We start from the raw sequence: 27,409 nt of genomic DNA, 5'->3' as shown, positions 1-27,409 counted from the left end.
TTCTGCTCTCTGTTCCTGCTGACTTTCTTATGCTGAACCACACTGCATTGCTTGAGCTTGTGTGGGTTTGGTGTTTTTCATTTGCTGTGTGGTTTTTTTGGTTTGTTTTTGTTTTGTTTGTTTGTGTGTGTTTGTTTTCCTTAACTGTAGATCAAATCTGCCTGATGTTCTCAAGATATACTGTGCTTTCCACTTTAATGGAAAAAGTGTTACTAGATGAACTTAGACTCCTTGATAATTGATTGTATACTGTCCATCACCCAGTTTGCCCTGAGTCCTTGTAAGTTTTCAGTCCCTCTGACACCCAACACTGCTATTTATCTTTCTGATGGCTAGAAGTATAGAAAATAAAGCTGTGTTTTACATAAGGTAAATAAAAAAGCTACTGGGGATTTTTTAATAATCACATACAATACACATATAAAGATATGTAAGAACACTAAAATTGTCTTTTCTTAGTGCTTTCAAAATATGTCTTAGGTGTGCAATTCATAAGTTTTTTTAATAATGACATTACATTTGGATTCCACTGGTTTAGAGTTCTTCTAAGTATCCTATATGTAACACTACAATACTATATCCTTCTATGTCCCTCAATGTAGCAGGGATCATTTAATGAAAATATTATAATCCCAATGAAAAAATTCACTGAAAAGCCATTGTAGAAATAAGAACTGCTTGCTTTTTTTCGTAAAATATGTGAGATTATAATAACTAAAAAGCATGGAACGTTAAGGGCCTTCCTGACTCAGTAGTTTGTTCTGCGGTAAAAAAAAAAAAAAAAATAAAGTCAAGATAATACTTTAAACTTTAAGCCTTAATTTTATTCTCTAACTTGTAGGATTTTCTTTCCTTAATAAATTATGAAAACGTGTAGCCTAAGTGCTTATCTTGTGACGTTTTCCCCCAAAGCCAAGTTCTTGCTTTCCCTTTTCTGTTCTACATTTCCTTAGTCATGTGCTAGGCCTTGTTCCACCATTTACACTACTATTACCGTTTTTCTTTTTTTTTTGTTTTCTATTATTACATGAAGGAAATAAAGATTGTAATTTTCCCAACTGCATATGCTACGACCTCGTTCTGATTGCTCTCAAAACCAGCTAGAATTCACACGAACTTTTTGCTTAGAGTAATTCACTTAAAAATAGTAATTATGAAGTGAAGCTTGTAGTTTAGCTCTTCCTGTATCTTGCAGTGTATTTCTGCCTAGAAACGTAAGAAGGCAAAAATTATTATTAAGGTTTCTATAATCTTAGTTTTTCTATAATCTGTTGTGTTCCGTGGAGACTGAAAATCCACTTGGCAGCTTTCCTCAACTTGTTCCTCCAGTAAAGAATGAGCTGAGGAAAGAAAATAGCAAAGGGTCTTGGATTACAATTAATTCATGCCGGCAGACATTTGAGAGCTCAAATTTGGTGATGTTATGGCTCATACCTCACAGAGCTCTAAGAGCTTCTGCAGGTGTTGAATTATCTTAAATCAAACTATAATTCAGGGCTTTCTTATACCTGCCCCCTGTTTCAGGTAAGTAAAGAAGGAAACTCCTGTGAGTGTTCTGAAGGTGTTCAAACCTCTCTCCAGCATTGTGAAGAGCAACATTGAAAACCACTAAACAGTAAAGGCTTACGGCTGACTCTTTAAACTAAAGAAGACTTTTGCCTCTCTGTTTTATGGAAGTTTTGAACCCATTCCAGTGTCTTGATTCAAGACAGGCAGATACTTACTTGAAGGATTGGATGCCATTTTTTTACAGCTCTATGGCTTAGACTGCCTGGGCATCACACTATGGTCTTTTTGTGTTGTGTGTCAAGTGAGAAGTCTTTCCCATTGAACAATTAAGTAAGTGCAGTAGGTAAACCTGTCTTGGTTAGATCTAGTTTTGTACTCGCTGACTATACTGAAAACAGTGCTGTTTAAAGAGAATTGTACAGTCTACCTAATCAGTTCTAAGATTACTGTAGGAAAAAATGTCCCTAAATAGTTTCATCAGATAAGAATTTGATATATTTCATTCTTTGGCTTCTGTACAATTGGGAAAATCTCTAGAATAATTTTACGGTTCATAATTACTCATTGACTAAATGAATTAAATGAATGCTGAGTATTTTGGACTACTCTTCTTCCTGAGTGGTGGCGCATATTTACTAATTAATTTAAATATAAAAGTTACTAGTGTGGATTTAGTTTCCACAAAAGGCTATCTTCCTGCTTTATTAAAACACTTCAGATTTAAGCAGTTATTTTTTTGGTATGTGACTCATTTTCCATCTCACCAATTTGTGGTGATTTCAGTTGCCTTGGTCCTGCCAGGCTGAAAGATTATTTTTCATAGTCTATCCTAAACCTTTTTTTTTAAAAAAATTTATTTTATTATTATTTTTTTCTTATCAGAGACTTTTCTATTTACTGGAAATGTTACCTTAAATTCCATCACTTCTTTTGCAGAGTGTCGTCACACGTGCCTTTACACAAAATTAACCTTCAGGTTCTGTCAGGATAACCCTTTATGTAATTTATTTATTTCCCAAGCCACCTTTTAAGAGGCAGTATTTAGAGACAACTGTTGTGGAAAGCATTTATCCTGGTAAACTACTACTAAGTACTTTTCTTTAGCGCCTCTGTTCTCTGAGAACCTACATAGTTTTTCAGACATTAAGTTGGTGTATCCATGTTTGAATATAGAGAGATGATCACAGCTTGAGTTAACTGTTCCTCTGAAACTTACCGGCCCTTAGCTGAAATGTAATAACTGTCATTTAAAGGTGGTTAAGGAACTGCATTTTATGTTTTAATAAACCAAAAGCAGGCAAATTTCAGTTGAGAGGAGGTAATTTAGACTAAGTAGGCATAAAACAATGGCTTTCAATTTTCTGTCTGTATCATTAGGCATTGCAAAATATGTTTTGAGTCTTCCACTTGAGCATTTCATGTTCATCAGACTATGAAATATCATTGCAAATTATTGCCAGCTGTACAAATCAAATTGAGGACACGTTTTTCTTGGAGTTTTTGTAGTTATTGAAAAAAGTCGTGACAGTTAAAGCAGGATACTTGGAGCATTACACTGTTCATCTCTTCCCCCCCCACCCCGCCCCTTGTTATTAAATGTAATTGCGTATGAAGATGATTCATTGTTTGGAGGCTGTGTATGGGCTCCTTATGTTGTTTATTTTGAGATAAACTGTTCTTCAGTAAACACCTTCCTCTACCTACAGTGGCTTGCAATTTTGAGATGGCATAGTGCACTCTGGTTTAGGTATTGGTTTTAATCCTGTTGTCTTGTGATGGAAGTTCTTCAGATTCTTCTTTTGAGACTTCTAAAGGATTTAATGCTCAGATTTCTCTGTATTGTCTGCGTCAAGGCTGAACATGTGAAAGAAGTTTGTGTAAAAACGTCTGGAATATTCCCACCATTGCTATTGTCACCATGCCTGGAGGTGTTTAAAAGGCGAACAGCTGAGATTCTTAGGAACATGGTTTAGTGCTGGAGTTAGGTTATGGTTGGACTCAATGATCTCGAGTCTCTTCCAACCAAAATGATTATATGATTTCTCTTCCAATTTCCCTGTCTCCTTCATGTTTCAGTGTTCTGAGTTTGTTCAGATTTAATAGATTAATTCAAAGGGTTTTAATTAAAAAGGAAACTGGGGGAATTGGTGTAATATTCCTGACTGATTGCTTTCTAGGGAAGAGATACTTGGCTTGGTATTGCAGACAAATGATTCCAGATCTTACTTCCTCTTACTGTATACAGTACATGTTGAATAGACGTGTTATTTAATGTACTCCATATCAAAGAGGGAAAGGAAATACTGTGAACATGAGTAAATTGGTGTATGGAGGGTTATTATGTAGCGCTTTTGCTTTTCTTACACATGGGAAAGTGTCTTTTTTGTTGTATGTTTTGGTTTGTTGTTTTTTTTTTTTTTTAAATTTGGTCCTAATTTATTGACTAATTATGTGTAGACAAAAAAATTTGTTAAAGGTTAGGTTTTAGAGCTCTGTTGTATCCTGTAGCAGTTAAAAAGGTTCCTGATGTGTATAAGTGTTTTTTGCCCATCATAATTTTTTGATCTTGTAGAACTTGCAGCATAACATGGTCTATTTACTTTTCTAAAGTAGTTAATAATTGTAAAGGTTAATAATTTTAAAATAGGTGCAATTCAGCATATTTTATTTCAAAATGTAAGCATACAGCATATGTTATGTAGAGGTCCTGACTTCCAAGTTAAGATACTCTCTTTTTTTATGGGACTATTCTGAGTAGCTTCATGGGCAGTTTCACTTTCAGGACTTTCTTAAGTTGTGTCCCTGCATCACCTGTAAGCAGTTTTGGTTTGTTTTTTCTTTAATTAGGAGTTGGGTTAAATTTGTTCATTTAAAATTTTTCTGTATATTTACTTAAATACATTTTGCCATGTTTTACTTTCAAATTTTTTTTGTGTGCAGTTGGTCATTCACAAGTAAAATCACAGACGTTTGTTTACTGGATAGACGTGTGTGTTTGATGTTGGGGATTTGTGTGCCAAATCTTGTCATGGGTGTGTGCACACAGCATTCGATTTCAGCTAAAATGTCACCAAAACTCACTGCTTCCCTGTTTAGGTTTTGATAATAGTTTCATGCCCTAACAGCAAAGCATTAGATAATTTCTCATACTATCACTTAGTGTTTTCTTTCTGAATTTTTTTGTGGCAGAATTTTCTGATTACATACTAAATTAAGACCAGCAATACAGCAAATACTTTTTTCTCCCCATATGGATGTTGTATGGTTTTACTTGCAAGTGTGCTTAGTGCAAGGAAAATGAAAGCTCAAGTTTTTTCCCCAAGCCTGTGCAAGTATTCCTTTTGGGCATATGTTTAGGACTGTGTCTGTATTACCTATGTAAGCCAAGACCTTTCCAGAGGTCTTAATTCAACTTGATGTGAAAAACTGGATGAATGTTTTCTTTTTGTTTGTGGGTTTTTTTTGTTTGTTTTTGTTTGGGTTTTTGGGTTTTTTTGTGTGTGTGTAGGGGATTTTTTTTGGTGTTTTTTTTTTTTCGTTTGCTTGTGAGGAAATTGTTTGTTTTTAAATAAATAAAGTTGGGAAGAGCAGAGGTCTAAGAGTTGGAAATGGGGGAGGGATGGAGATGGAACCTTAATTAGATGCTGTTTTCCAAAACGTAGCACAATGACTCCTTATAGTAACATTACTCCTTGTGGCCTTTATGTGTTTTGTTGAAAACATTTCTACTTTCAGTTTGGGGCTTTTTTTCTTGCTGAACTCAGAAAACTCGATATGTGCTGGTTGCGTGTTATTTATATAGATCTCGCTTCATTATATGCACTTTTCTTTTAGAAATTATTAAAAATAAACATTTAAGCATTTATAGTTTGATATTGGTACTACTCTGTGGAGAAGCTTTTACAAGTAGAAGTTGGTATTTCTGTTTCATTGGTGTGATATGGTGCGAATAGCTTAAATATTACTAACTTCCTTAGAAGTTTTAAAATTCATTACGTTTTTCTGTATTAAGAACATGGTGACAACGTGCAGGAGGGAATGTTTGTTTCAAGCACAAACCTCACAAGAAGAGTTGCACATTTATTTTAATATGTGGCATGGGGAATGACTGCAAGTATGAATAACCTGTGCTATATCCTTAAGGGGAAGAGATAAGCTTGCAGAATGTCTGTGGGATAATCATGCCCCAGGTTTACATTACCCTAGTTTTATGGAAATGGAATGTAGTCTATAGAAAATAAGTGAATGCTTTGTTTTCAAAATTGAAGGCAAGCAATGAAGTACAGAGATATGTCTGATTCCAGGTTAACTTTTACGTTGCTTTTAGCAGTCTCAGATTTAAGTATGGAATTCTTTTCCTTGTCTATTCATCTATTTTCTATTTCTTGATTTTATTTCTGAAGAATCTACAATTTTTCTCTCATTTGTTGTCTAATGTTTATTGGTTCACTCAGAACTCAAGACATATATTGCCTTGATAGAATAACTTAAAAATTAGCTGTGTTTAAAGTTCAGCTGCTTTTGTCACAGCTTATATTTTTCAGCAAAGGAAAAATGAGTTAATTAAAATGTTAATAGTGTATATCAATTTTTTTTCAGGATTACTGGAACATTATAAATTCAGTATCTTAGTGTGTATTAAGGCCTTAGTTGTTAAATTGCTGGCCCTGAAGAATGCTTTGTATAATTTTACAAAAACTGGCCAAGAAAATGTAAAATTATTTGACATCCGATGTTTGGTTTGGTTAGTGAAAGTCAACAGAAAAGATTTACTGTTATTATTTTATTTCTGATGCTAAAGCAAAGACTGCTTCAGGGAAGAGTCATCTTGAAATTTTTATTTTGAAAATGAAAAAGCAACAACTTTTATGACGTAGCTACATGCCACCTAGTTTTACGTACCATAGTTAGGAACATACTTAACTCGTGGCCAATGCGTGTTCAGTGAAGACAAAAACCTGCTCTCATAAGGATCAATTCCTTTTTCTAAGTGTATATTTTTGGGGTTTTTTTTTGTTTTTAAAATGGCAATATAGCAAGTTTATTTTAATGAACTGTCAGTAATTTTTGAATTTAACTACTCCTGCATTAAGGAAACTATTAGCTGAAATTCTCTGCATAAAAGGCTTTGTACAGAGCTTGAATGTAGAATGTAGTGTTTTATTCATATAGTACATCAAAATCTCTTACAGTTTGAGAAACAGTAGAAGAGAGAAAGATGGCTCTAGTATAGTAGGTTAAAACATTATATAAATCGATAGGAATTACTCTGGCTATCTGTAGAATGGCAACAAATAGTAATTGTGTAGTTGCAGTTCAAAGTCTTGGGGGGGTTTTAGTAAATCATACAGTACCGTATAGCGAGCCACTTGTATCCCTTTAAAGACAATTTAAGTGATGTTAAGATTTTTGCAGAAAATCAGTAATTTCCATAATACTGCTATTTCTGTTCACCACTGTCTTATATTTTATAATATAATATTCTACTGTAGTAAAGCTGAAGCTATTAACTTCAGCAAAGCTATTGATGGTTTTGATGTAAAAGTCAAATCAGTGTTAAACATGGAGTACGATACATGTAGTGTATGCATGTTCATATACATGTGTCATCTGTACTAGTTATCTAATGCTTGTAATGTCCCATATGTAGCTTGATGCTTATGAGGTCATGACTTTCAAGTGAGAGAAGAATGTGTATACTCTATAAATCCTGTACAGTTGTTTATCCTCCATATCCTTGCAGACAGAAAATAATGCCAATGTATCAATGCAGTCATCAAGAAATATCTTTGAAGTCCCCTGTAGTCCCTACTGCTGATGGAGATGAGCTTCCCTATTGGAAGTGACCCAAGTCAAATTTCCTCAGGCATTGTACTATTAGAAGAAATTTTAAATTAGCTTGAATTAAAAGTTCTTGATAAGATTTACCTTAAAATTAAAATATTTTTTTTTTGAGCAAACCGTACAGATTTTTACTAGTTCAGGATAAAAGTCTATTGTTTTTAAAAACATCCATTTAGACAATAAGGCCAAACATTTCCAGTGTGTGTGATCTTTTCATTTTCTTCCTATTTTGTTTGTTTGCTTGTTTTAGAACAATGCAACTGTTTCCATACATTACAATAAATCCTGGTTAGTCTGTTGATTAAGTATCCCGTAGTTCACAACTTGGTTATATCCAGGGGTCAACACTAAACCAGTATTTTCTCAATGGGTGAGAGAAAAATTTGAAAAAGCACATGTAAATATTTTCTCTGTATCTTTGGATTTTTTTGATTTGCATTTATTTGAATAACTTAAAGATGTAGTCTTGGTGTTCAGTAGGTTTTCTGTACACTTGTCCGGAGATAGTCTAAATATAAAAAAAATTCTCATCCAATACAGAAGATAAAAGTGGTTATTTCAGCTCGCTCTTTGTCCCCTCAGTAAAATATATTGGGATACCTAGAAATATGTTTAAGGAGAAAGACAGAGGCAGTGGGGACGTATGAAAGAAAGAATGTACCTTATTCTGGTTTTGCAAGTTAGGAAAAGGTGTATGGCCTTTCATATGTCCTGTGAATTTTTTCCTTTCATTTGTGATTCAACAGTGAAGAAATATCTGGTTCTTTATTTTTGAATTGTCTTAGCCTTTCTCTCACTTTATATTCACAAGTTCCATGTAAAATTACCAGTTTCATTAGAAGTTAATGGTTTTGGTCTTTAGGATAATATAAAGTTAATTCGAAGTCTGGACAACCTATTTGAAGTTCTAAATTTGCATACAATCTATCTCAATTATCTTAAATTTAAAAACTCTAATACTGTTTAAGTTTTAAAAAATTGGAGCAAATCATGTTTACTAAGAGAATTAAACCATAAAACATAGAACCAATGACCTTTGCACTGTAAAAGTGATTCTGCATTTGAGAGACATGGATGATAGTGGGGGTTAACATAACAATGAAAAAGTAACTTTGGGACCGTTCTCTCTGACAAGTGTGAACACAAACACACACTGTGCTAAGAAAGGTGTAAGTTCCACTTCAGCTCATAAGTCATTATCCTCCTCAGAGATACTTTTAATTGCTCTTAATTAAGTACTTAAAATGTCAAGATCTGTTTCACACACCCATGACATTTGAATAAGAGCGGGGCTAATTGCACGTTCCATAAGATTATTTTAATGGGAAAAGAATTTCTGATGAGTGACTAGAAGTGTGATTTCATGGACTGAGCTGATGAGCAGGGGTCAGCTCTGAGGGAGGGAAGCAGTTTGTCCTCCCTAATCCTGACCATCCTGCCTTTGGAACCTGCATTAGTTACAGGTTTACAACTGTGTACACCTGAGCAAGAAAGGAAAAGTGGAAAGATAAGTGATGAAAAAGGTGCAGGAGAAGAGAAGTGAAGAGAGTTTGAACAGTAGTCAGACATTACTGTGATGCAACTCTCCATGGCACTACAGCCATGTCAGAATGAGGCTGTAAATTTAAGGGTATCACATAGTTGATTCCTTTACTTACTTATTTTGCTTATAAAATATTTAATTGTAGAGTGATGATACACTTCAAAATATCCAGGCAAGAGTTAAGTAACAATAGTAATTGTGTATCTTACTGTTAACATTCTAAAATGGTATATTAGAAAGTTAAATTAAAAAACTTTAGCATGCAATTGCTGTGTTATAACTTTTAAAATAAAATAACCTTTTTTTTATTTAAATACAGCCGTATCCTTACAATTAGTTATGTGCAATTTCAGTCATCAGTGATACATTACTGCAATGTCTTACATGACATGTGTGAGCATACCTAAAGTACATGTTTCTAAAAATGTGTAATGCTACCCTGACTCTTTTAAAGGCACATTATTAGGGCTAAAAGTTCATATTAATTATCTGACAGCAGTGAAGAGTCAGCTCTATGCAGGTCTAGCAGTATAACCTCAAATCTCACTTGCTGTTCTCACTTATAATTTATCTCAGAAATTTGTATGGCCATAGGCCAAGTCTAATATAGATGTGTTCTGTACTGTGAAAAAACTGTGAGTATCTGCAGGCTCACAGAGATTACTTTGTGAGAGGAACTGATATTTTAAGTAACAAGCATAACTTGCGAAGAAAATTGATGAAGAGCAAATATGTTGAATTATTCTGTAATAGACACTTCAGAAGTGTTCTTCTCACAAAGTCAGTGCTTGGTTAGGATACTTAAAAAATCTACATTAGTGGTAATTTCTCTTTTACTTGAACTTTCACACCTCATTTGATAGGAATTTTTGAAATTATGCCCTAAAGCTGGTCTAAGATTGTATAACTTAAAACTTGTTCTCTTATTGGATGAAAAAACCCCTATTTTTTCATCAAATACCATTTTCTTTCTTAGTTGTCATGGGGTTCTAAGAATCCAGTATTCAGATAAAGTAGAATCATAGAATGTCCTGAATTGGAAGGGACCCACAAGGATCATGGAGTCCAACTCCTGTCCCTGCATATGACAACCCCACAGTTCACACCATGTGTCTGAGGCTGTTGTCCAGTCTCGAACACTGTCAGGCTTCGGGCTGTGACACCTCCCTGGGGAGCCTGTTCCAGTGCTCCACCACCCTCTGAGGGAAGAACCTTTTCCTAATGTCCAACCTAAACCTCCCCTTGCACATCTTCCTGCCATTCCCTCAGGTTCTGTCATTGGTCACTAAAGAGAAGAGATCAGCACCTGCCCCTCCTCCTCCCCTTGTGAGGAAGCTGTAGACCATGATGAGGTCTCTCCTTAGTCTCCTCTTCTCCAGGCTAAATGAACCAAGTGACTTTATCTGCTCCTCATACGGCTTCACCATCTTTGTGACCATCTTCTGGACACTCTCCAGTAGCTTTATATCCTTTTTATCCTGTGGCGCCCAGACCTGCACACAGTGCTCCAGGTGAGGCCGCACCAGAGCAGAGCGGGACAATCACCTCCCTTGCCCAGCCGGCAATGCTGTGCTGGATGCACCCAGGACACGGTTGCCCTCTTGGCTGCCAGGGCACACTGTTGGCTCATGTTCAGCTTGCCGTCAACCAGAACCCCCAGATCCCTCTCTGCAGAGCTGCTCTCCAGCATCTTGTCCCCCAGTCTGTATGTACAGCCAGGGTTGCTGTGTCGCAGGTGCAAAATCCGGCACTTTCCCTTGTTGAACTTCATGCGGTTGATGATTGCCCAGTTCTCCAATTTGTCCAGATCCCTCTGCAGGGCCTCTCTGACCTCAAGAGTGTCAACAGCTCCTCCCAATTTTGTGTCATCAGCAAACTTACTACGCAATCCCTCAAGTCCTGAGTCTAAGTCATTTATAAAGACATTGAAGAGTGCTGGCTTAAGGGAATACTGTAGACACTTTAGCGAATAATTTTTTTCTTTATGAATATATGGTGTGTTATATATTGCAATTTAACCATTTAAGTTTAGCTTTTCCTAGGAAACTTGTGAATTTTTTTCAATACGGCCATAGCGTGGTGGGATTTTCTGTTTGTTTTTTTGTTGTGTCTTTGATGTCTGGAAAATCTTACAGTCTATTTTCAATTGATACAGGCAGAGGTAAGAAGAAACTGCAAAAATCAAAGATTAAAGTACTGAAGGAGGTCAAGACTGGATGATTAGGCAAAAGAAGCAAGTTTTAAGAAAGGAATTTAAGCAGCAAAATGAGATCACTTGGTGTGCTAACAGCAGGAGACAGCTGTTGTGAGCGTAGTGGGCACTGCAAAGAGGCATTAAATCTGGACTGGGAAATGGGAGTTGAAATGCACATGAAAGAAAAGTTCATTTTGCAAGGAGGCATGCACTTTCTTTGTACTGAGTCCAAAAAGTTTTCCATGCCTTGAGTATGTGGATAAAGTTAAAACTACAGCTTAAACTGGAGCAGTGGTTTGACACGCCTGAAATGGAAAATGTCTTCTCCTTTCTTTGCCGCTGTCTCTTCTTCATCCTGTGGTTCCTGGCCCCATGCTGCTCCTTCGTGCCTCCTTACACAGGCTCTGCTGCTTATCCCTTGGTAGCCCACAGGGAGCAGTAATTGAAAAGCCTCAGCAGAAGGGCCCAGTGAACAGAGCAGAATTTTCTGTTCGTAAGCAGTAATAGACAGTAGGGGGCAAACTGTTGGAGCTGCTCGGCTGTGCCTTGCAACTGCATCCTAAATATATGCGAGCAGAACATTTGGCAAAGCTCTTGTGTAATGCATAACTTCTGTCCTGCTCTTTACTGTCAGCCACCAATTCATTGTTCTCGGAAGTTATACAGTAAGGATTCACTTTAAGGACTGTATTAAAAACAAAACAAAACACAACAACAAAAAATAAACAAACAAAAAACCACCAAAAACCAGTTTTTAGACTTCTTTTGAATGCATTGAAAGAAGTCTTGCAATTGGAACTCAATGAGAAAGACTTTGATGAAATATAAATTTACTCTGCTCTAATATTGTTAATTTTAAGAGTAAATCGGTTATTAAAATATTTTAAATGCTGGATTTATAACATTATTCTTCAGCTATAGAATCTGTTTAATTTTTTTTATGTAAGAGCATGCTGGTAATCACTTGGCTGGACTGAAGTTACCGATTCACTAAGCTCAGCTGGTAAAGTATGGTGGCGGTACAAGCTTTCCAGAATACGTGGGTGCAAAATAAAACCACTGAGTGTGCATGTATTCCCGTCTCACACTTTTTTAGTTCTTGTCCATCTTATGGAACAGAAGTATCAAAAGTAACACCAGATATTTTATGGCAAAATTTTGAATAGAAGCTGAAATCCCCAGTGACTTATTCTTCCTTGTTGGCCTTCTTGTTTTAAGTACCTGAAGAATGGTGACATCCTCCATCTTCTCTCCCATATTGTTCTCACCTGTTACTGCAATCATTTCTTTGTGCATTCCATCTTTTGCATTGTAAACCTTCCCTTGCTTTTTCCTATGGATCTGCCAGTTTTTGCCATCTTTTGCATGTGTGCTTAGTGGTATCATTTAATCTCAGGGTACATAGCTCTAGGTACGCATTGTGCAAGTACTACGGAACTCAGTCCTGGATCCTGGAATATTAGATAAATGATAAGCTGAAGGATGGAGATAATAAAATAGTAGTGGACTAATATGAAACCTCTGCTAGTAATAGAAGGAGAATGAAAATGCTTTAAGAGAGATTTGTGACTGCCTTTGCTTTATGAAATGTAGTCTGGATCTGACATGGATAAGGGAGTCGGAAATGGAATAATTTAGAATTAATCACAAGCAACTGATAAATTGAAAGCAAGCAGCAAGAAAGAGTGGAAAAATAGAGCTGGTGGCAAGATGTGTGACCTAATTGACTGCAGAGTTGTAATGGAAGAAATCACGGAATCACAGAATGTTAGGGATTGGAAGGGACCTCAAAAGATCATCTAGTCCAATCCCCCTGCCAGAGCAGGAACACCTAGATGAGGTTACACAGGAAGGCGTCCAGGCAGGTTTTGAATATCTCCAAATAAATATAGACAGCTGAAGTTTTTAGAAGAACAGGAAAAGCAAATGAAGATCAGAGCTACTAAATTTTGCTTGCAAAGGATGGATACTGTACCAGAAGAGGAGTGGCAGTTTTTGAGCATTTAGTGGAGAGATTTTAAAGTAAATTAAGATAAAGATGAACCCAGAAAAAATCTTTTTAAGCTTGAAATCAAATAAAATGGCCCTACAAAAAGGAAGGAAGATCAGCTGTGCTGAATTGAGGGTTAGTGATCAAGAACTGGTGGAAGAAAATAAATGCAATTACTTGTAAAACAAGAAACAATGTTTAATAACCATTTGTCAAGCCATATCTTTATTTTGGCAAATGTTAGATCCAATTAGGGTCAAATGTGAATAGGTGAGACCCAAGAAACAAATGACAACATGTCATTTGACATGAAGATGGCAGAATTCAACAAGATGATCAAGAACTCTGTGTGGGGAGTCACTGGGCATAGAGAGGAATGACGGAACAGTTGAAAAGTGTTCTGTTCCTCATTTGTTCTTATCATCTACTGCATTGCTCACTTGCATTCAGAGCCTCAAGAAAGTGAATGTGATTTCATGTTTCACTCTTGCCTATTGTAATAAAAACACGAATTGGAATGCATGCATCTGAAACTTTTCCTTTTATGTGTAACTACACCAAATAGAAATGTGTAAGACACAGTCTAGTTTTAATTTGGTTTTACTGGATTAAAAGGATCAACAACATTAACCTTGAGATTTGGTGAAGATTTGCTGCTCTAGAAATTCACTGTGATATACTTATCGTCAGAAGGAGGCTGTCTGTTACAGATGAGGTGCAATGCACTATCAAGGTTACAAAGAAAAGGTTCATGTCTAATTGTGTAATTCATGTCTCTTGAAAACACCAGTATGCATTGCAAAATTTTCAGTCATGCATATATGCCATTTAGTTTTCCAGTTTTGGAGAAATCCAAATATCAAGCACATGAAAGTTCACCAATTTATTCTTGAACAGCGAGCTCTCTTGTGTTAGATTGAAGCTTTGGCAAAGAATTTTAAGAAAACTTACAATTGCATCTTTCTTTAATCTTTTGGCACATAATATGAAACTATTTTCAGCTCTTCAGGTTTCTTGGAGTGTGCTGAAAGCACTAAAGGTATTTAGACCACTTCAGGTATCTAGGTTACCTTTTAACATTTTGATGATAGTACAGCTTGTGTTGTCAGTGATGGGAGGTTACATCCTATACTAAGTTGAAGGTTTGTATTAGGGCTAACAGTATTGGAAACTCTGTGGATTTTTTTTTGTTAGACATCTGCTTTTCTATTTTTTTTTCTTTCTTATTATCAGTGTCTCTGAACCTCTTTATATGAGGGAATTGATAGTGTTGCAAGCAGTAAAAAAGGTACACAAAGAAAAGTAAGTTTTATGGCAGAATTCTGTGGCTAGTTTGCAACTAAAATACATAAATCAATTGACCTGTATTCAATTGTGTTGAAAATCTGTTTTCTTCTACAGTTATTGCACACTACTAGGGCTTAAGCTGTTGTTCTGGAAATACAGCTATGACCACTGATGTGCCCTGTGAATAGGAGACTTACCATGAGGAATGTGGTTGTCTGTAACTTATTTTTAAAATGTGTGTTTATTGTTATTCAGTCTGATTCAGAAAGAGGTGTTTGTTGAGTAAGATCTGACTTTTCACAGCAGAAAGAAACTTCGGCTGTAGATTTTTCCTTTCTGCCTCGTGTAGTGAAATATTTTTACTACTGTGACATGCTTACTCTCTGTTATATGCATGCTGCACTCTAAAACAGCTCCTGGGTGTTGGAATTGTTGACGAAGTTTTAATGACTCATTCAGTGTTCTTGGGTTTTGTTCCTGTATGTTCCTGTGCTGTGAATGAAAGGGAATTAGGAGGTACCTACTCTGTACTTTTTCCCAAAAGTGGTTTTTTGTTTGGTTTTGTTTTTTTACAGCATGTTCCCTCTGGACCTGGTGTCTTCTACAGTGTAGTGTTAGGATACTAAAGAAACAAAATTGTACCTGTTTCCCTGAGACACCATTTGACAATCATATTCAGAAACTTATTTATTTTTTCAGCCTATAATTTTTTCTTCTATTTCTTTGTTATCAACTCTAGTGCTCTTAAAATTCTTCTCTATCTTTAATGCATACCACCTACAAATATTCCATCAGAATAATGTTTTTCCTTTCAGTATTGCTCGATCAAAGTAAATATGTGGCTATTTTAATCTTCCTTTGTAAATTATTCTCTAGTCTCTTGATTTCCACACCTTCCCCCCCCACACCCCCCGAATTTAATCTAATTTGTCAATATCTTTCTGCTATTGAGATGCCTATGAGTGAATGCAATATCGCAAATGTGTAATTGCCTCTCCTTTCACTATTCAGAGGTTATGTTTATTAATGCTGCACATAGAAGATTCATAACTAAATTGCTGTCCACTATACTTGTAGAGTTTTGTCATTACTACTGTATCACAGATTTTATCTACTGTTTCAGATTTGTTTTTCTAGTACGCATGTTGCCAGATACTGTTTCTTGCATTTCCATTTCTTAATGCTTTTATTTCATTCCACACACATTTCTAAACTCCCAAAATCTAATATTTCTCTTACTCAGGCAGGTTATTCAGGTAATTTTGCTTCTTGAGTTTCTTGCCTGTATGGCTCTTGGAAAATAATTTTGCTTTAATACATACGCTTTTTTCTGCAAATATTTAATAACGTCTAGTTCTGCCCTGGGGAATTCAGTTTTGAGATTCTCAGTCTTATTTTTGTTAGCTTTCCTAGGTCTGAAAAACTCACTCCTATTATCTCCCTTATTTTATTAAGTGGTTATCAGCACAGAGGCAGCAGTTGCTATGTGTGCATGAATTCATTCATACATGTATGTGTGTGTATGTGGGGTGTGTATGTATGTATGCATATACCTACTCATGTATAATGCATTTACCTACTCTTCCATTTAAAACAATGCTGTCTACCTGCAGGAGGAGGAAGAAGAAACATATGAACAAACTCTAGAATTCCGCAGAGGAGGGGATGGTCAGCCAAGACGGTCCACACGGCCTACTCAACAATTTTATCAACCCCCAAGAGCTAGAAACTGATTAATAAGAAATAAAAGGTAAATATATGATATTGACATTTTTAATGGGTTTAGATTTCAATAAAAGTTTATCTGGATTGTTCTGTGCTTCAGTGTTCTTCAGTCTTTGTGAAGTTCATGAAAGAACTTCCTTGAAATTTACCGGTATTTGGCTGTATTAGGACCCTCAAAATTGGGTTGCAGATCGTGAATATTTTGAACAAAAAAATTATTGTAATCACCATTTTACTAGCAAATAGACAACTTGCAATTCCTAGAAAAACCTTGTTTCTCGTTTTAAAAAAAAATATTACGCAACAGTACACGTATGACTGACTTTGTTTAATAGTGATAATCTGTTTATATGGAGCAGGCACAGAGCAGTGATGGCCACATCTATGGAGAATTATTGATATTAAGTTAGCACCTTGTTATTTAAGTGAAACTTCTATGGTTGTGTCTTTTTAGTTTAGAAACCACTTGTTGCGATCACCTACATGGAAGATAATGTTTGGCATATTGGTTCTAAATTTTTTTATGGATATTGGTATATTTGTGTTAGAAGTCAGAGATACATGTTTCTCTCGATTTTTGTGGCTGTAGGAAGGGCCTTAATATACCTGTGGGAAGAGGCTTGGCAATAAAAACACTTTGGCAAATAGTGCTTTAACTTTATGTAAGGACTCATGTGGTCTGAGCAATGTTTTACTTGATACTTCTGATAACAACTGTGAGTTTCGTTCACTTACATTGGACCATCTTCTTTGAAATAAGTGGTTGTGGTCCCTGCTGAACTTAATACTGTCTACACCTGTCCAAAATCCCATATTCTACTTATTGTATTTATTTGGATAAATATTCTTTCTAAGGTTCTTCTTAGCATGGAAAGGAGAATTTGCACACTGAAATCTAAAATCTGCGAGTTCACCATTGAATGGGGAGGTCCAAGACCTAAGAGTATTTACCATCCTCTATATCTTGAGGATATACTTGCACCTACATTTTATTAATTAGCAGAAATTAAGGGATTCTATATCATACTCAAAAAGTACACCTGATTTGTACGTTCTAAAATGTCCAGCCAGATAAAAGTTATAATTCTTGTACTGAACAAATCAAGTATACTTCACTGCTTTCATTTTACTTGTGGATCTTCTAAATCTTTAATTTCCAAATGTTGATTAAAAATCTATCCTGAATAAAGTGAGCTATTTTGTGTACATCTACAGTATATCTTTGTCTAGAATCTGATTTTTTTTATTTTTCCCGAGCTCTTTTTAGTTCCTTCTCTTGTTCCAGTCCTTCATCTTCAATTGGCTTAATAGGTGCTACTGATCTCTGCAGCTATTTCTGACATGCAATAATACGGTGGTTTTTTTTTTTGGTCATATGCTAAAATAGCTTTTTCATTTGGGGGAGTACTGGCAATAGAAGACCAAAATTTATTCCTGACTCTTGCCAAGGTGATAATTATTCTATTTTTGCCCATATCACTGGATTTTCTATTTTAAGTAAGTGCATCAGTCGCTGTCAATAAACATGTACTGAGATAATTTATGCAGAATAATTCTGGCACGTGCACCGAGCTGAGTTCTAAACCAGCTCAGTTGGCTCAGAGGAGTGTCAGTGTGATCAGCCGAATGAAATGTGCTCAGTGTTGATGAAATGCGGTATTTCCTGTGTCCTCTTTTGGCCCAGGACTGTTTACTTCAACATCTGCTCAAGTTAGAAAAGTTGTGCCAATTTGTCATCCAAAACTGAACGTATTAACCCAGAGCAGTGTACAGTTAGTGGCAACTTAAACCTGGTAAATTTTGGCTACTTTTGTAAGTCTATCTCTGTTGGAATATTATGCACTTTACCTTCTACAATTCAAATAGTAAGTAAATATTTTAGGAGTTATAGATACCTTAAATAATAATCACTATAAACAGCAATTCATTATGAGAAAATACAATTCACTCCTCGATAAGAAGATTCGTTCTCTCCAGATCAAAACATTCAATACTATCTTCTTTGGCTGCTGTTAACTGAATTGTTAGAAGGTTAATTACGTGGAGACTGTCTGCGATGGCTAAAATGTAGTCAACTAGAATATTTGTGTATTTTATAATAAAATGATTTGCTGTATCTAGCTATTTTAATTAGCTGCTTTATCAGATTTAGGTTTGTGTTTGGAAAATTTCCAGTATTCAGCTCAACATAAAATAATGTAACAGCTGTTGGATGCTAACACCAAAAAGAAGTTGGCAATGTATGAAATTAAATATGTCGATCTTAGATTCTTGAAATACTAGGATCACACAGGTAGAAAAAGAAAATAGAGAGGCAGAAGATGTCTCCGACATAGAGGTTGAGTGGTGCTACTTAGGCATAGTTAGCTTCTGTGTTAGTTCCAGTCAAAACAATCCTTTATTTTGTCTAGAATTTGTAACTCCGATTTTTATCCTCCGCCACTGTGTTCTAGGGAGCATTTGGAAAACTAAACATAGTGTTCCTTTCTTTTCAAGAGTGTGGCATTTGTGGCCATCTCTGAATAGTGTCAAAAAGTGGAAATTCTTCCTCAGTTTAAGAACACTATTGCCCCTCTTTCTGAGGTAAAAATATTGTAGTGCCGTATCCAGAAGCTTTTACTGTGTGGTTCAGAGTAGCTTTCACCTGCTAGATTTGCTTTCTGAAACGCATGTAAAGCCCAGTGTAGCTGCCCTCATTTGCCTTGTTTGGTAGGTAAAGTGAAGTGAGGAAGTGTTTATTGTGATACTGTGGTGGAAATATTTTTCAGGTTTGGCTTATAGCTCCCCATAGTACATCTCGTGCTACCACATATCTTATGCTTAGGTTGCATTTTGAAATGCATTACCTGTGACCTAATGAGTGGAATTAAAGAGAAACCAGTAAAGAAGATCTATTAAGCTTTTCAAAAAATAAGTGATGGATGTAATCAGTTCTTATCTGATTTTAAATGTAGGCAGAAAATCAAAGATAGTCCTTTTCTAAATTGCTTTCAGTTTACCCAGACTTTTATCAGGGGAAGTTTTAAAGAATACAGTGAGATAATTTTACCACAACTTTCCACTGAAGGATGCTTTATCTCTTCACCTGATCATTGATGATTTGGACCTTTACTCCCTGAGAGGGAGTATCTCTGTATTATGTAAAGTAACTTTTTTTTCCTGTAAAGAGACCTTGTTGATGATTATTTTATATTACAAACTGGTAAATTCTGAAGAATGTTAATATTGCAGGGCTGTTGGACTAGATCATCTTTAAATGTCCCTTCCAATCCAAACCATTATATGATTCTATGATTCTGTGATCCTTCTGTTACATGCTTCGAGCATTAGGAATAATTGCTGCAGCCTTGCAGGAAGTCTAGTGTCGGTGTTTATTATGAAGACAGAGCAATAAAGTAGTCACGTTAAGGCGAAGTAACAGAAGTATGGGGTAGTCAGTACCTCACTGTGGTTGCTGTTGACCTAGAAATGGTCGTTTATTAATATCCAGCAGTGTGAAGTAGAGAACACTAATTCAGAGTTTTTTCAGAGCATTCTGTTGAGAGCCATTCAACCCACTCTAACTTGTTTAGGGTGCATGAGTCAAATAACTAGCTTTAACAGGTCTGTAAAATAAGGTGTTCCTCCTAGAGAATCAAGATATAAGAATTAGGATCTAACAATAATAGAAATACATCCTGAGCTTACACTTCCTGTATAGCATGTCATGACAGTATGAAAAAGAAGGGGAAAAAGTAATCAGAAATGAATGTTTTGAAGCTTTTGGGAGAGCTTGAAAAAACCTGTGAGTGTAAACCTATGAGTGCTTGGTCATTATCTGTTTCTTGGATATTCCTTTGCTCTGTGGCAGAATTAATCTGCACCATGTCAAACCTGCTATAAAATCTCTATTGAAGTCCTTACCAATGGAGAAATTTTTGTGAGAAGTTACTGCCAGAAAGTGTTATTTCCTTGTATTATACCAATCATATCTATTGCAATGTAAGTGCAACCTTCTGATTTATTCTTTTCAAGACTTATATCTCTGTAAGTACTGAAAAGCAGATATCTACTCTTTTGGAGGAAGAAAATGAAATAACAGTAAAGTGTATGTTGCACAAGGAGCAGAGAGTTGTTTTTATTCTTTTTTTTTTTTTTTTTCATTTAGAAACTTTCTCGGGGTGGAAGAAAATTCACTGGCAGCTCCAACTTGCTGAAGATATTCTTTCTAGAAGAAATTCTGGCTTTTTCCAAGCAACAGAATGGAACAGAGAAAGCTCATATGAGCAGAAGGAATGTAGACCTGACACCACAATAGACTTTTTTAAAGTTCTTAATTATACGAAGCTGAATACTTTTTACATATGAAAGAGGCAAATTGTCATTGCTGCCATCAATAAAACCACAGTGCACTATTCTATTCTTTGCCTTGTATTCTTTTTACTGAGCCTTCATTGTTAGTTAACATAATACTGATGTATCATGATTTTTATTAATTTTGAATCGATTTTGGTTCTAATATTGTTTCTAGTAAAGTAAAAGTAAAACATTTTCTCAGAAGCAGACAGGATTGGGCCTTTAATTTAGATTTCAGGCTAGCATTAGTGAAACATGTTAAAAATTTTCAGCTAATTAATGTACAGTGAAATTCTGAATAGGTTTTGACTGTGTTGTCTGTGTTTATTTTCCAAAGTTGCTGAAGGCCAAATTACAGATTTGCTTGTTCTGTTTTTCATGATCTGTGACTAAAAGGTCGAAGGGGGGAAAAAAATCATCAGTTACAATAGTCGTTTTATAAATATTTTAGGTAAATAATTTCTTTTTAGAAATATTTATATTACAGAAATAGAAACATTTCTAGAAGGTACAGGAAAGTAGTTTAAACAAAAAATACCGAAAGGTGCATATGAGTATTTTAAACATAAATATGTGTATACATGCACAAATGTGCAAGCTGTTGAATAGTAGGTTCTAACTTTCTTGTAGCTTGAAACTCTGCTTTATTGCTTCGTAATATTAGAATTTTTCAATTATCATTGGCACTTGAAAGAATCTTGTATCAAACTACTTTTAATTCTAAGCTGTATCTTTGACTCTTATGTGATTATGACAAATAGTTGAAATTTCACTATTTCTTCAGCTGAGAAGCACTCAAGATCTATGTACCATGCAAATCCCTTCTAAGCTTTATTCTGATCATTTATTTCTGATTGAAATAGCACATATGTTTTGAGGTAATTCTTTAAAGACAGAATTTTACCCAAGATATGTTTTGATGGTATAAATTGTACAATTAATTCTACTGAGTTTCTCTTGAGTGCTCGTACAAAACTCTGTTTGGACAGAATCTGTTTATTTGGATGAAAATAAGTTTTATATTGATGATGTAATTGAATGTATTTGTAGTACATAATGCTGTCCGAATGCAGTGATATCTTAGCAAGCGCATAAATATTTTCAGAATAGCAAGGAACATGTTTTTCTGCCTTAATGGATCCTTCGCAGCTCCTTGAGAATTATAATGCAACTCACTAATAAGTCCAAAGAAATTTGGAAGCTTAAAACGTGAGCTGTGCAATGTTGAAGTTCTTCACTACCAACTGGCACACAACAAATTTTATGAGGTCTGTGAAATTTAAGTTAGAAACCACTTTCCAAATACTATGAGTCATTCTGGTCAGTTCTGCTAAATTGTACCAGCAAATAAATAAATTGTAGATCTTAATACATTGGATGTTGGATGCTTTACTTCCAGAATTATTGCTAAGACCATTGATAGGTGTTCAGCTTCATAAAGCTATGCAGCTGTAGCATTGTTTTGAAAAGTAGTTCTGATTTTTCTTTAGACATAGGGCTTTCATTTAATGCACAGTCTACAATCAGCGTACCAAAGCATTTTTCTGAAATTAAAATAACTTCTGTGTGTTTTTGAGCTTTCATTCTTGCTGTGAGCCAAATCATAGAATTCAGAAAACTGCAGTCTTATTTAGTGAACGGTAAAAAATAAAGCCTACTTATGAAGATTTGAAGACTAAAAATAGAATGCAGTGTTCCTCTGTAGCGGTTGTGGCATTCTGAAATTATCACATGTATGTGCAGCTGTCTATAGGCAAATGAAATATGTTTGAGAATTTTGGTTTTGTTTGTAAAACAGTAAAGACCACATCCTAGTCTTTTCACTGGTGCTGAGGAACTGGAAAGCCAGAGTTAGCAAACAGCTGGAGAGTCTCCTTGAAAAGACGTATTGTCTTTGTGTGTTCCATGATTCTTTTCTGGTTTTGTTTTGACTGAAATAAGTTCTTTGGAAAGCTCTGTCTGTTCAGGATCTGAAGAACCAGTGACTGAGTAGATAAAAACTATTTCCATCAATCTGTTCTGAAAAGCAAGAATTGAGATATTTATGCTCTTTGATTCCTATATCTGGAAACAACATGATGATAAACTAGGTATGTATATATATATTTTTTTTTTTGCATAATCCATCAAAACTACAAGTCACAATGTAGTAAAGCTTACATACACAAGAACAACGTTCATTTACTGAGCTTATATGTTCAGAAAAAGTTATCATGACTAAGTGGGTCTTCAAAACTGATATAAAAGTTAACTTTGTCAAAAGCAACAGCAAATGTAAACTGAATATTTGTGGGGCTCCATCTGTGTACTTAAATGAAAAAGGCTGATAAGGAGCACTGGATCATGATCATCCACACTATTTATTTACTAGCTTGATTCTGATTTTTGGAGTGTTCTTGACTAGCTGTTTCTAAGATAAACCTGTGACAAAGAAACTTTGCTGTTTATTGTCGCTGTTTATTGCAGGACAACAATAAACTGGCAGACGCTCTCTTAGGACGAAAAGTCAGACAGTCTGACACAAGTCAGAAAGTTAAAAATACTTTATTAATACTAAGAGAGAAAATACTGCAAAATATACAAAACCAATATTGAATTTCCTGGTATAGCTGGTGTCACTCCAGTGGCTGCAGGGCAGGCACCCAGAAGTCCTGGGCTGGACTCTGCAGCAGACAGGAACTGCATTTGGAGATGCACAGACTGGAACCAGGCCTAGGATCACAGGCAGGGTCCTGTTGAGATCCTGGCCATGGACAAAGAGAGCAAGACCCTTGTGATCTCCCACTTTTACAGGGTGTATGACGTGGATGGAATGGAATACCTAGGTGGTCAATTTTGGTCACCCGTTTTGTACAACCCTCTCACTTATGGGACGTACAAAATTTATCAGCAACTTTGGCTGCCATAGCAATAAGGATAAGCCTGGGCCTTTTCTACATACCCTCCCTACCGTCATCAGTTCTGAAGCAAACAGTGTCCAAAAAACATGCAGCCAATTTCAGAAACATGCAGTTACTTAGAGGAACTTAGCTGAAAAGAAAATTCACTAAAAGAGAATTGGTCTTGTTTTAAACAAAACCAGGACACCTTTGCAAGCTGGACATGAGCCAATCTGTGCCTCTTGACCTGTGAACCAGTAGGTCCGTGGTCCACTGCCCTGCTTTACTAGGGTTATAGATACAGCTTGTGAGAATTTCTGTCTTGAATTTTAGAAATGCAATTCAAATGAGATGTTTTCCTTGCCATGGACTTGTATATAACATTTTTACCTAAAGGAAATTTTTAAAAGTTAGAATTTCTGATTGAAATTATTCTAAAAGGTATATGCCAAGTTGGCATAAAATTGAATAAAACTTTATTTTACTGTTTTTTTCCCCCTTTATATTGTTGAGATACTAAATCATTATGAAACAGTGGAAATGTTCTAGTTTTATCTTACATGTTTTTAGAGTTTTGTAACAAAATCTGACTGAAGTCATGTTTTCGTTTAAAGTTCTTCCTTGGACTAACATCTTCTGGTAGATATTCATGTGTATTTAATATATATATTAATATAGCTTTTTCTTTTGTCACTAACAGGTACTTATTAAGTTTCTGGCAGCACCTACACAAAGGATTTTGAGGATCACTTGCAAAGTTGCTCTTCCAAGAAACATGTCTGGAATTATCACTGCAGAATCTCTCTGTAATGACTTGAGCCTTATGCAGATGAAACTTGTTGGGAATGTGGCTTTCTAAGGCAGTATTAACAACATCACATATTTCCGTTGGGTGGCAAAAAGTTGATATCACAGGAAGGACAAATGTTACCCATGAGATGCACTTTGTATTAGATACAGAATGAGTAAAAGCTTAATGGAAGATAACGATTTAGCTTGAAGTAAATCTGAAGAGACATTTCCAAGAGAACTCCCAGACGGCCAAACTGACTGATGAAGGTTGGTCTAGTGTTACCCACATAGCTGAAAAAGTCCGGCAGCATAGGGTAAACAGTCCCTTTCTAGCATTATGGTTAGACGGGACTTCATACAGAGAAATAGCTAGTGCTTTTGTGCATACGCAGGAACGTATCATTTGGAACAATTGTCTATAGATGCTTTCTTGAAGGAGAATCCCAGTCTGAGTGTCCTCTCATCACATTACTTTTTACTCCAGTAAAATCTTATAACTTTTTTGAAAACAATATAAGCATCAAGAATGGCAAATTATGAAAAGCTTTGTGTGTTAGTGGTATCCTTCAAAACAATGGTAGAGACTCATAATTACTTTTTTTTTTCTGCTATTAATTTCATATCAATTGCTTATGTTGGCCTGTTCTGGCTATAAACTACAATTTTGTTTTGGGGTTTTGAGAATGATTCCAAATAGTTTTAAAAGTATTGATGTAATTTCTCTCTTTACTTAATTTTCCCACAAGATTGAGAAACTGTAAAAGGTCAGTTTCCATACAGACACATGAACTGTTGAAGGACGTAATTATATTCTGGAAATTATAGTGGTATGACTGAAACCAGAATCTAGTATATATTAAAAATAAATCTTACATATATTCAAATAAATAGGAACTGTGGGACAGCAAATGATTAGGTGTAGAATAGCAACAGAGCACTATAGATGGTCTAAAAAAAATTCCGCAGCTGCTTCTAAAGAGAATGTTTGCAATGATATTACAGTGCCTTGTAATATTTCAGGCAACTTGATTATGTCTGTGTTAAAATGGATGCGGAGTTAAGTATTGTGCAGAAGATATTCATGTCATTATCAGGCAGCTTAGTATTTCATGGTATCTTGAATGCTTTGCTTTGATTTTATACCATACATATCTAAACCACAAAAGTTAAAGAACATAAATAATAGTTCATATTTGTTTTGCAGTCAAAATATTCTTAGCTCAAGTACATTTTTTAAGTCATTAGATAAATGGCTGTGCCTCTGCTAAACCAGTGTAATCTTACAGGATGGTGCACACATTCAAGTCTTAATTAACCATCTATTTTATGTTGATTATTTTTCTGTAGCTATTTAACGAAGGAACTTGGTTGGTTTACAACAATAATAAAAGTAAAAAGCAGAATAAATAAGGGACGCTCTATCATTTTGACATGCCACAAGTGAAACAGTGTGGGTTTTTTGTACTGAGGGACTAGAATAGCATATACAGTGTTCCATGTGCTATTTGAATGAGTAAAATAGCTTTCTTCAAAATTGAGCTTTTTTTTAATGTAAAAGTTTTATATTTCCCCCCACCACCACCACCCCACCTTGCTAATTAAAAAATACTTCATCCCAGTTTAACTGATGGGATAAGACAGATGATCTACTCTGGCATTTCACTGCTCTTGCCATATCAGTCTCTTTGAATATATTAGGATCAAATGCTCCCAATAACATGTAGTCTTGATGACCAAGTAATAAGTGTGTGTTTTTACTCCAATTGGTTGGATTAAAATGTATATATCAAAACTTGAGATTTAGCATTGTACATGGCAATGTTCAGATGTGTCATGCTGACGTTAATTGGGAGTAGAAGCTATAGCTAAGTTTCAGTGTGCTACAGCTATGGAAATGACAGCAGAATTCAGCCTGTGTTAGTCCATTTGACTTGTTTGCTTTAACTTTTGTATTCTCATTTTCAAAAGGAAAAATAAGGAATAAATTCTTACAGCTGTACATAAAACACTGAACATGTGACGTAGTAGGCATCACCTTCTTGTTTTAAATTCCATCTTCAGAAAGAAACAAAGTTGTAAGAGTTTTAAAATGTGAAAACGTGCCATGCACATCATCTAAGAAGCTTTGTGCTCTGTGGCTGTGGAATCTGGCATTTTTTTCTAAAATATTGAAGATCTGAATACTTCTGATCTAGAATAGTTGTATTTGAGAACAACCTTACCCCAGCCCTTCATTCAGCCCCTATACCCCATGAAGAACTTGGCTTCAGTTGCCTCTGGCGCTCCAGCTTCTTCAGAGCACCTTGCAAGAATCCAGACAAGAGTTGGGTGTCTCAGATGAAAGCTGATAGAGAGGTTAAGATAGTGACTTCAGTTTACGAGTTCCTCCTAATTAATGTGAGAGGCTGTACTCTGTACTTGGAAAATACAGAAGGAACTGGGACACTGGTTAAGTAGTTGTTAGGGATGAATGCTGTATTTTTAACATGTTGCAAGCTGCAGTTGTGCATACTTGCACAAGATGGGTGGAAAAACAACTGGTTAAATGATGATATAGTAACTTAATTTTGCCAAATAAGGTATGCCATCTACAAAGTACTTAGCATCCTGAAATGCAGCCTCTTGTGGGTAGAATACACAGAATTTACAGAAAGAATCTCAAATTTAAGATCCTTCGAATGTATCATTCATATCGGCACCATTTATTTGACTTTTCTGTTTTGCAATGATGTGATTATGTGGATGTTAAGAAGGCCTTTAACTACTGTTTACCTTAGGTGTCGGTGAGGTGCTCTTGCCTAGAAGGCAAATAAAAGTATTCAGTCACTACATTATTTGTTTTCTCTTTTAATTCGTGGTTAGAAATTATCATAGAATCATAGAATCATTTTGGTTGGAAGAGACCTTTAAGATCATCGAGTCCAACCATAAAGTTTAGCACTAAACCATTTCCCTAAGAACCTCGTCTAAACACCTTTTAAAGACCTCCAGGGAAGGTGACTCTACCACTTCCCTGGGCAGCCTGTTCCAATGCTTCACAGCCCTTTCTGTGAAGAATTTTTTCCTAATAATCCAATCTGAACCTTCCCTGGCACAACTTGAGGACATTTCCTCTCATCCTGTCACTTGCTACTTGGGAGAAGAGACCAACACCCTCCATGCTACAACCTCCTTTCAGATATTGTTGTTTTCCTTGATACTAATGGAGGCCACTCTTCTAGCAAGAGCAGGCCATCTAGCCTCTCGTGAGAGAATTGTGGGTCATATGCTGAAGACCAGCCAGTCTGTATAACTGAATTCATGTCCTCATC

At 35.6% G+C, this 27,409-nt stretch overlaps 1 protein-coding gene across 1 annotated transcript in view; it reads left to right on the top strand.

Moving 5' to 3' along the window:
- The window catches only part of TDRD3 (tudor domain containing 3), a 99,707-nt gene extending 79,221 nt beyond the window's left edge, over positions 1–20,486 (top strand). Inside the window, exons 13-14 of the mRNA XM_065652874.1 lie at positions 15,981–16,117; positions 20,240–20,486. Of these exons, the coding sequence (XP_065508946.1) occupies positions 15,981–16,100 (120 nt within the window). The 3' untranslated portion in view covers positions 16,101–16,117; positions 20,240–20,486. The remainder of the gene's footprint in view (positions 1–15,980; positions 16,118–20,239) is intronic.
- The last annotated feature ends 6,923 nt before the right edge of the window (positions 20,487–27,409 follow it).

This window comes from Caloenas nicobarica, chromosome 1, assembly GCF_036013445.1.
Source record: "Caloenas nicobarica isolate bCalNic1 chromosome 1, bCalNic1.hap1, whole genome shotgun sequence".
NCBI classification, from domain to species: Eukaryota; Metazoa; Chordata; class Aves; order Columbiformes; family Columbidae; genus Caloenas; species Caloenas nicobarica.
The sequence above is the reverse complement of the archived record's forward strand: the minus strand, read 5'-3'. Positions and strand labels throughout refer to the sequence as shown.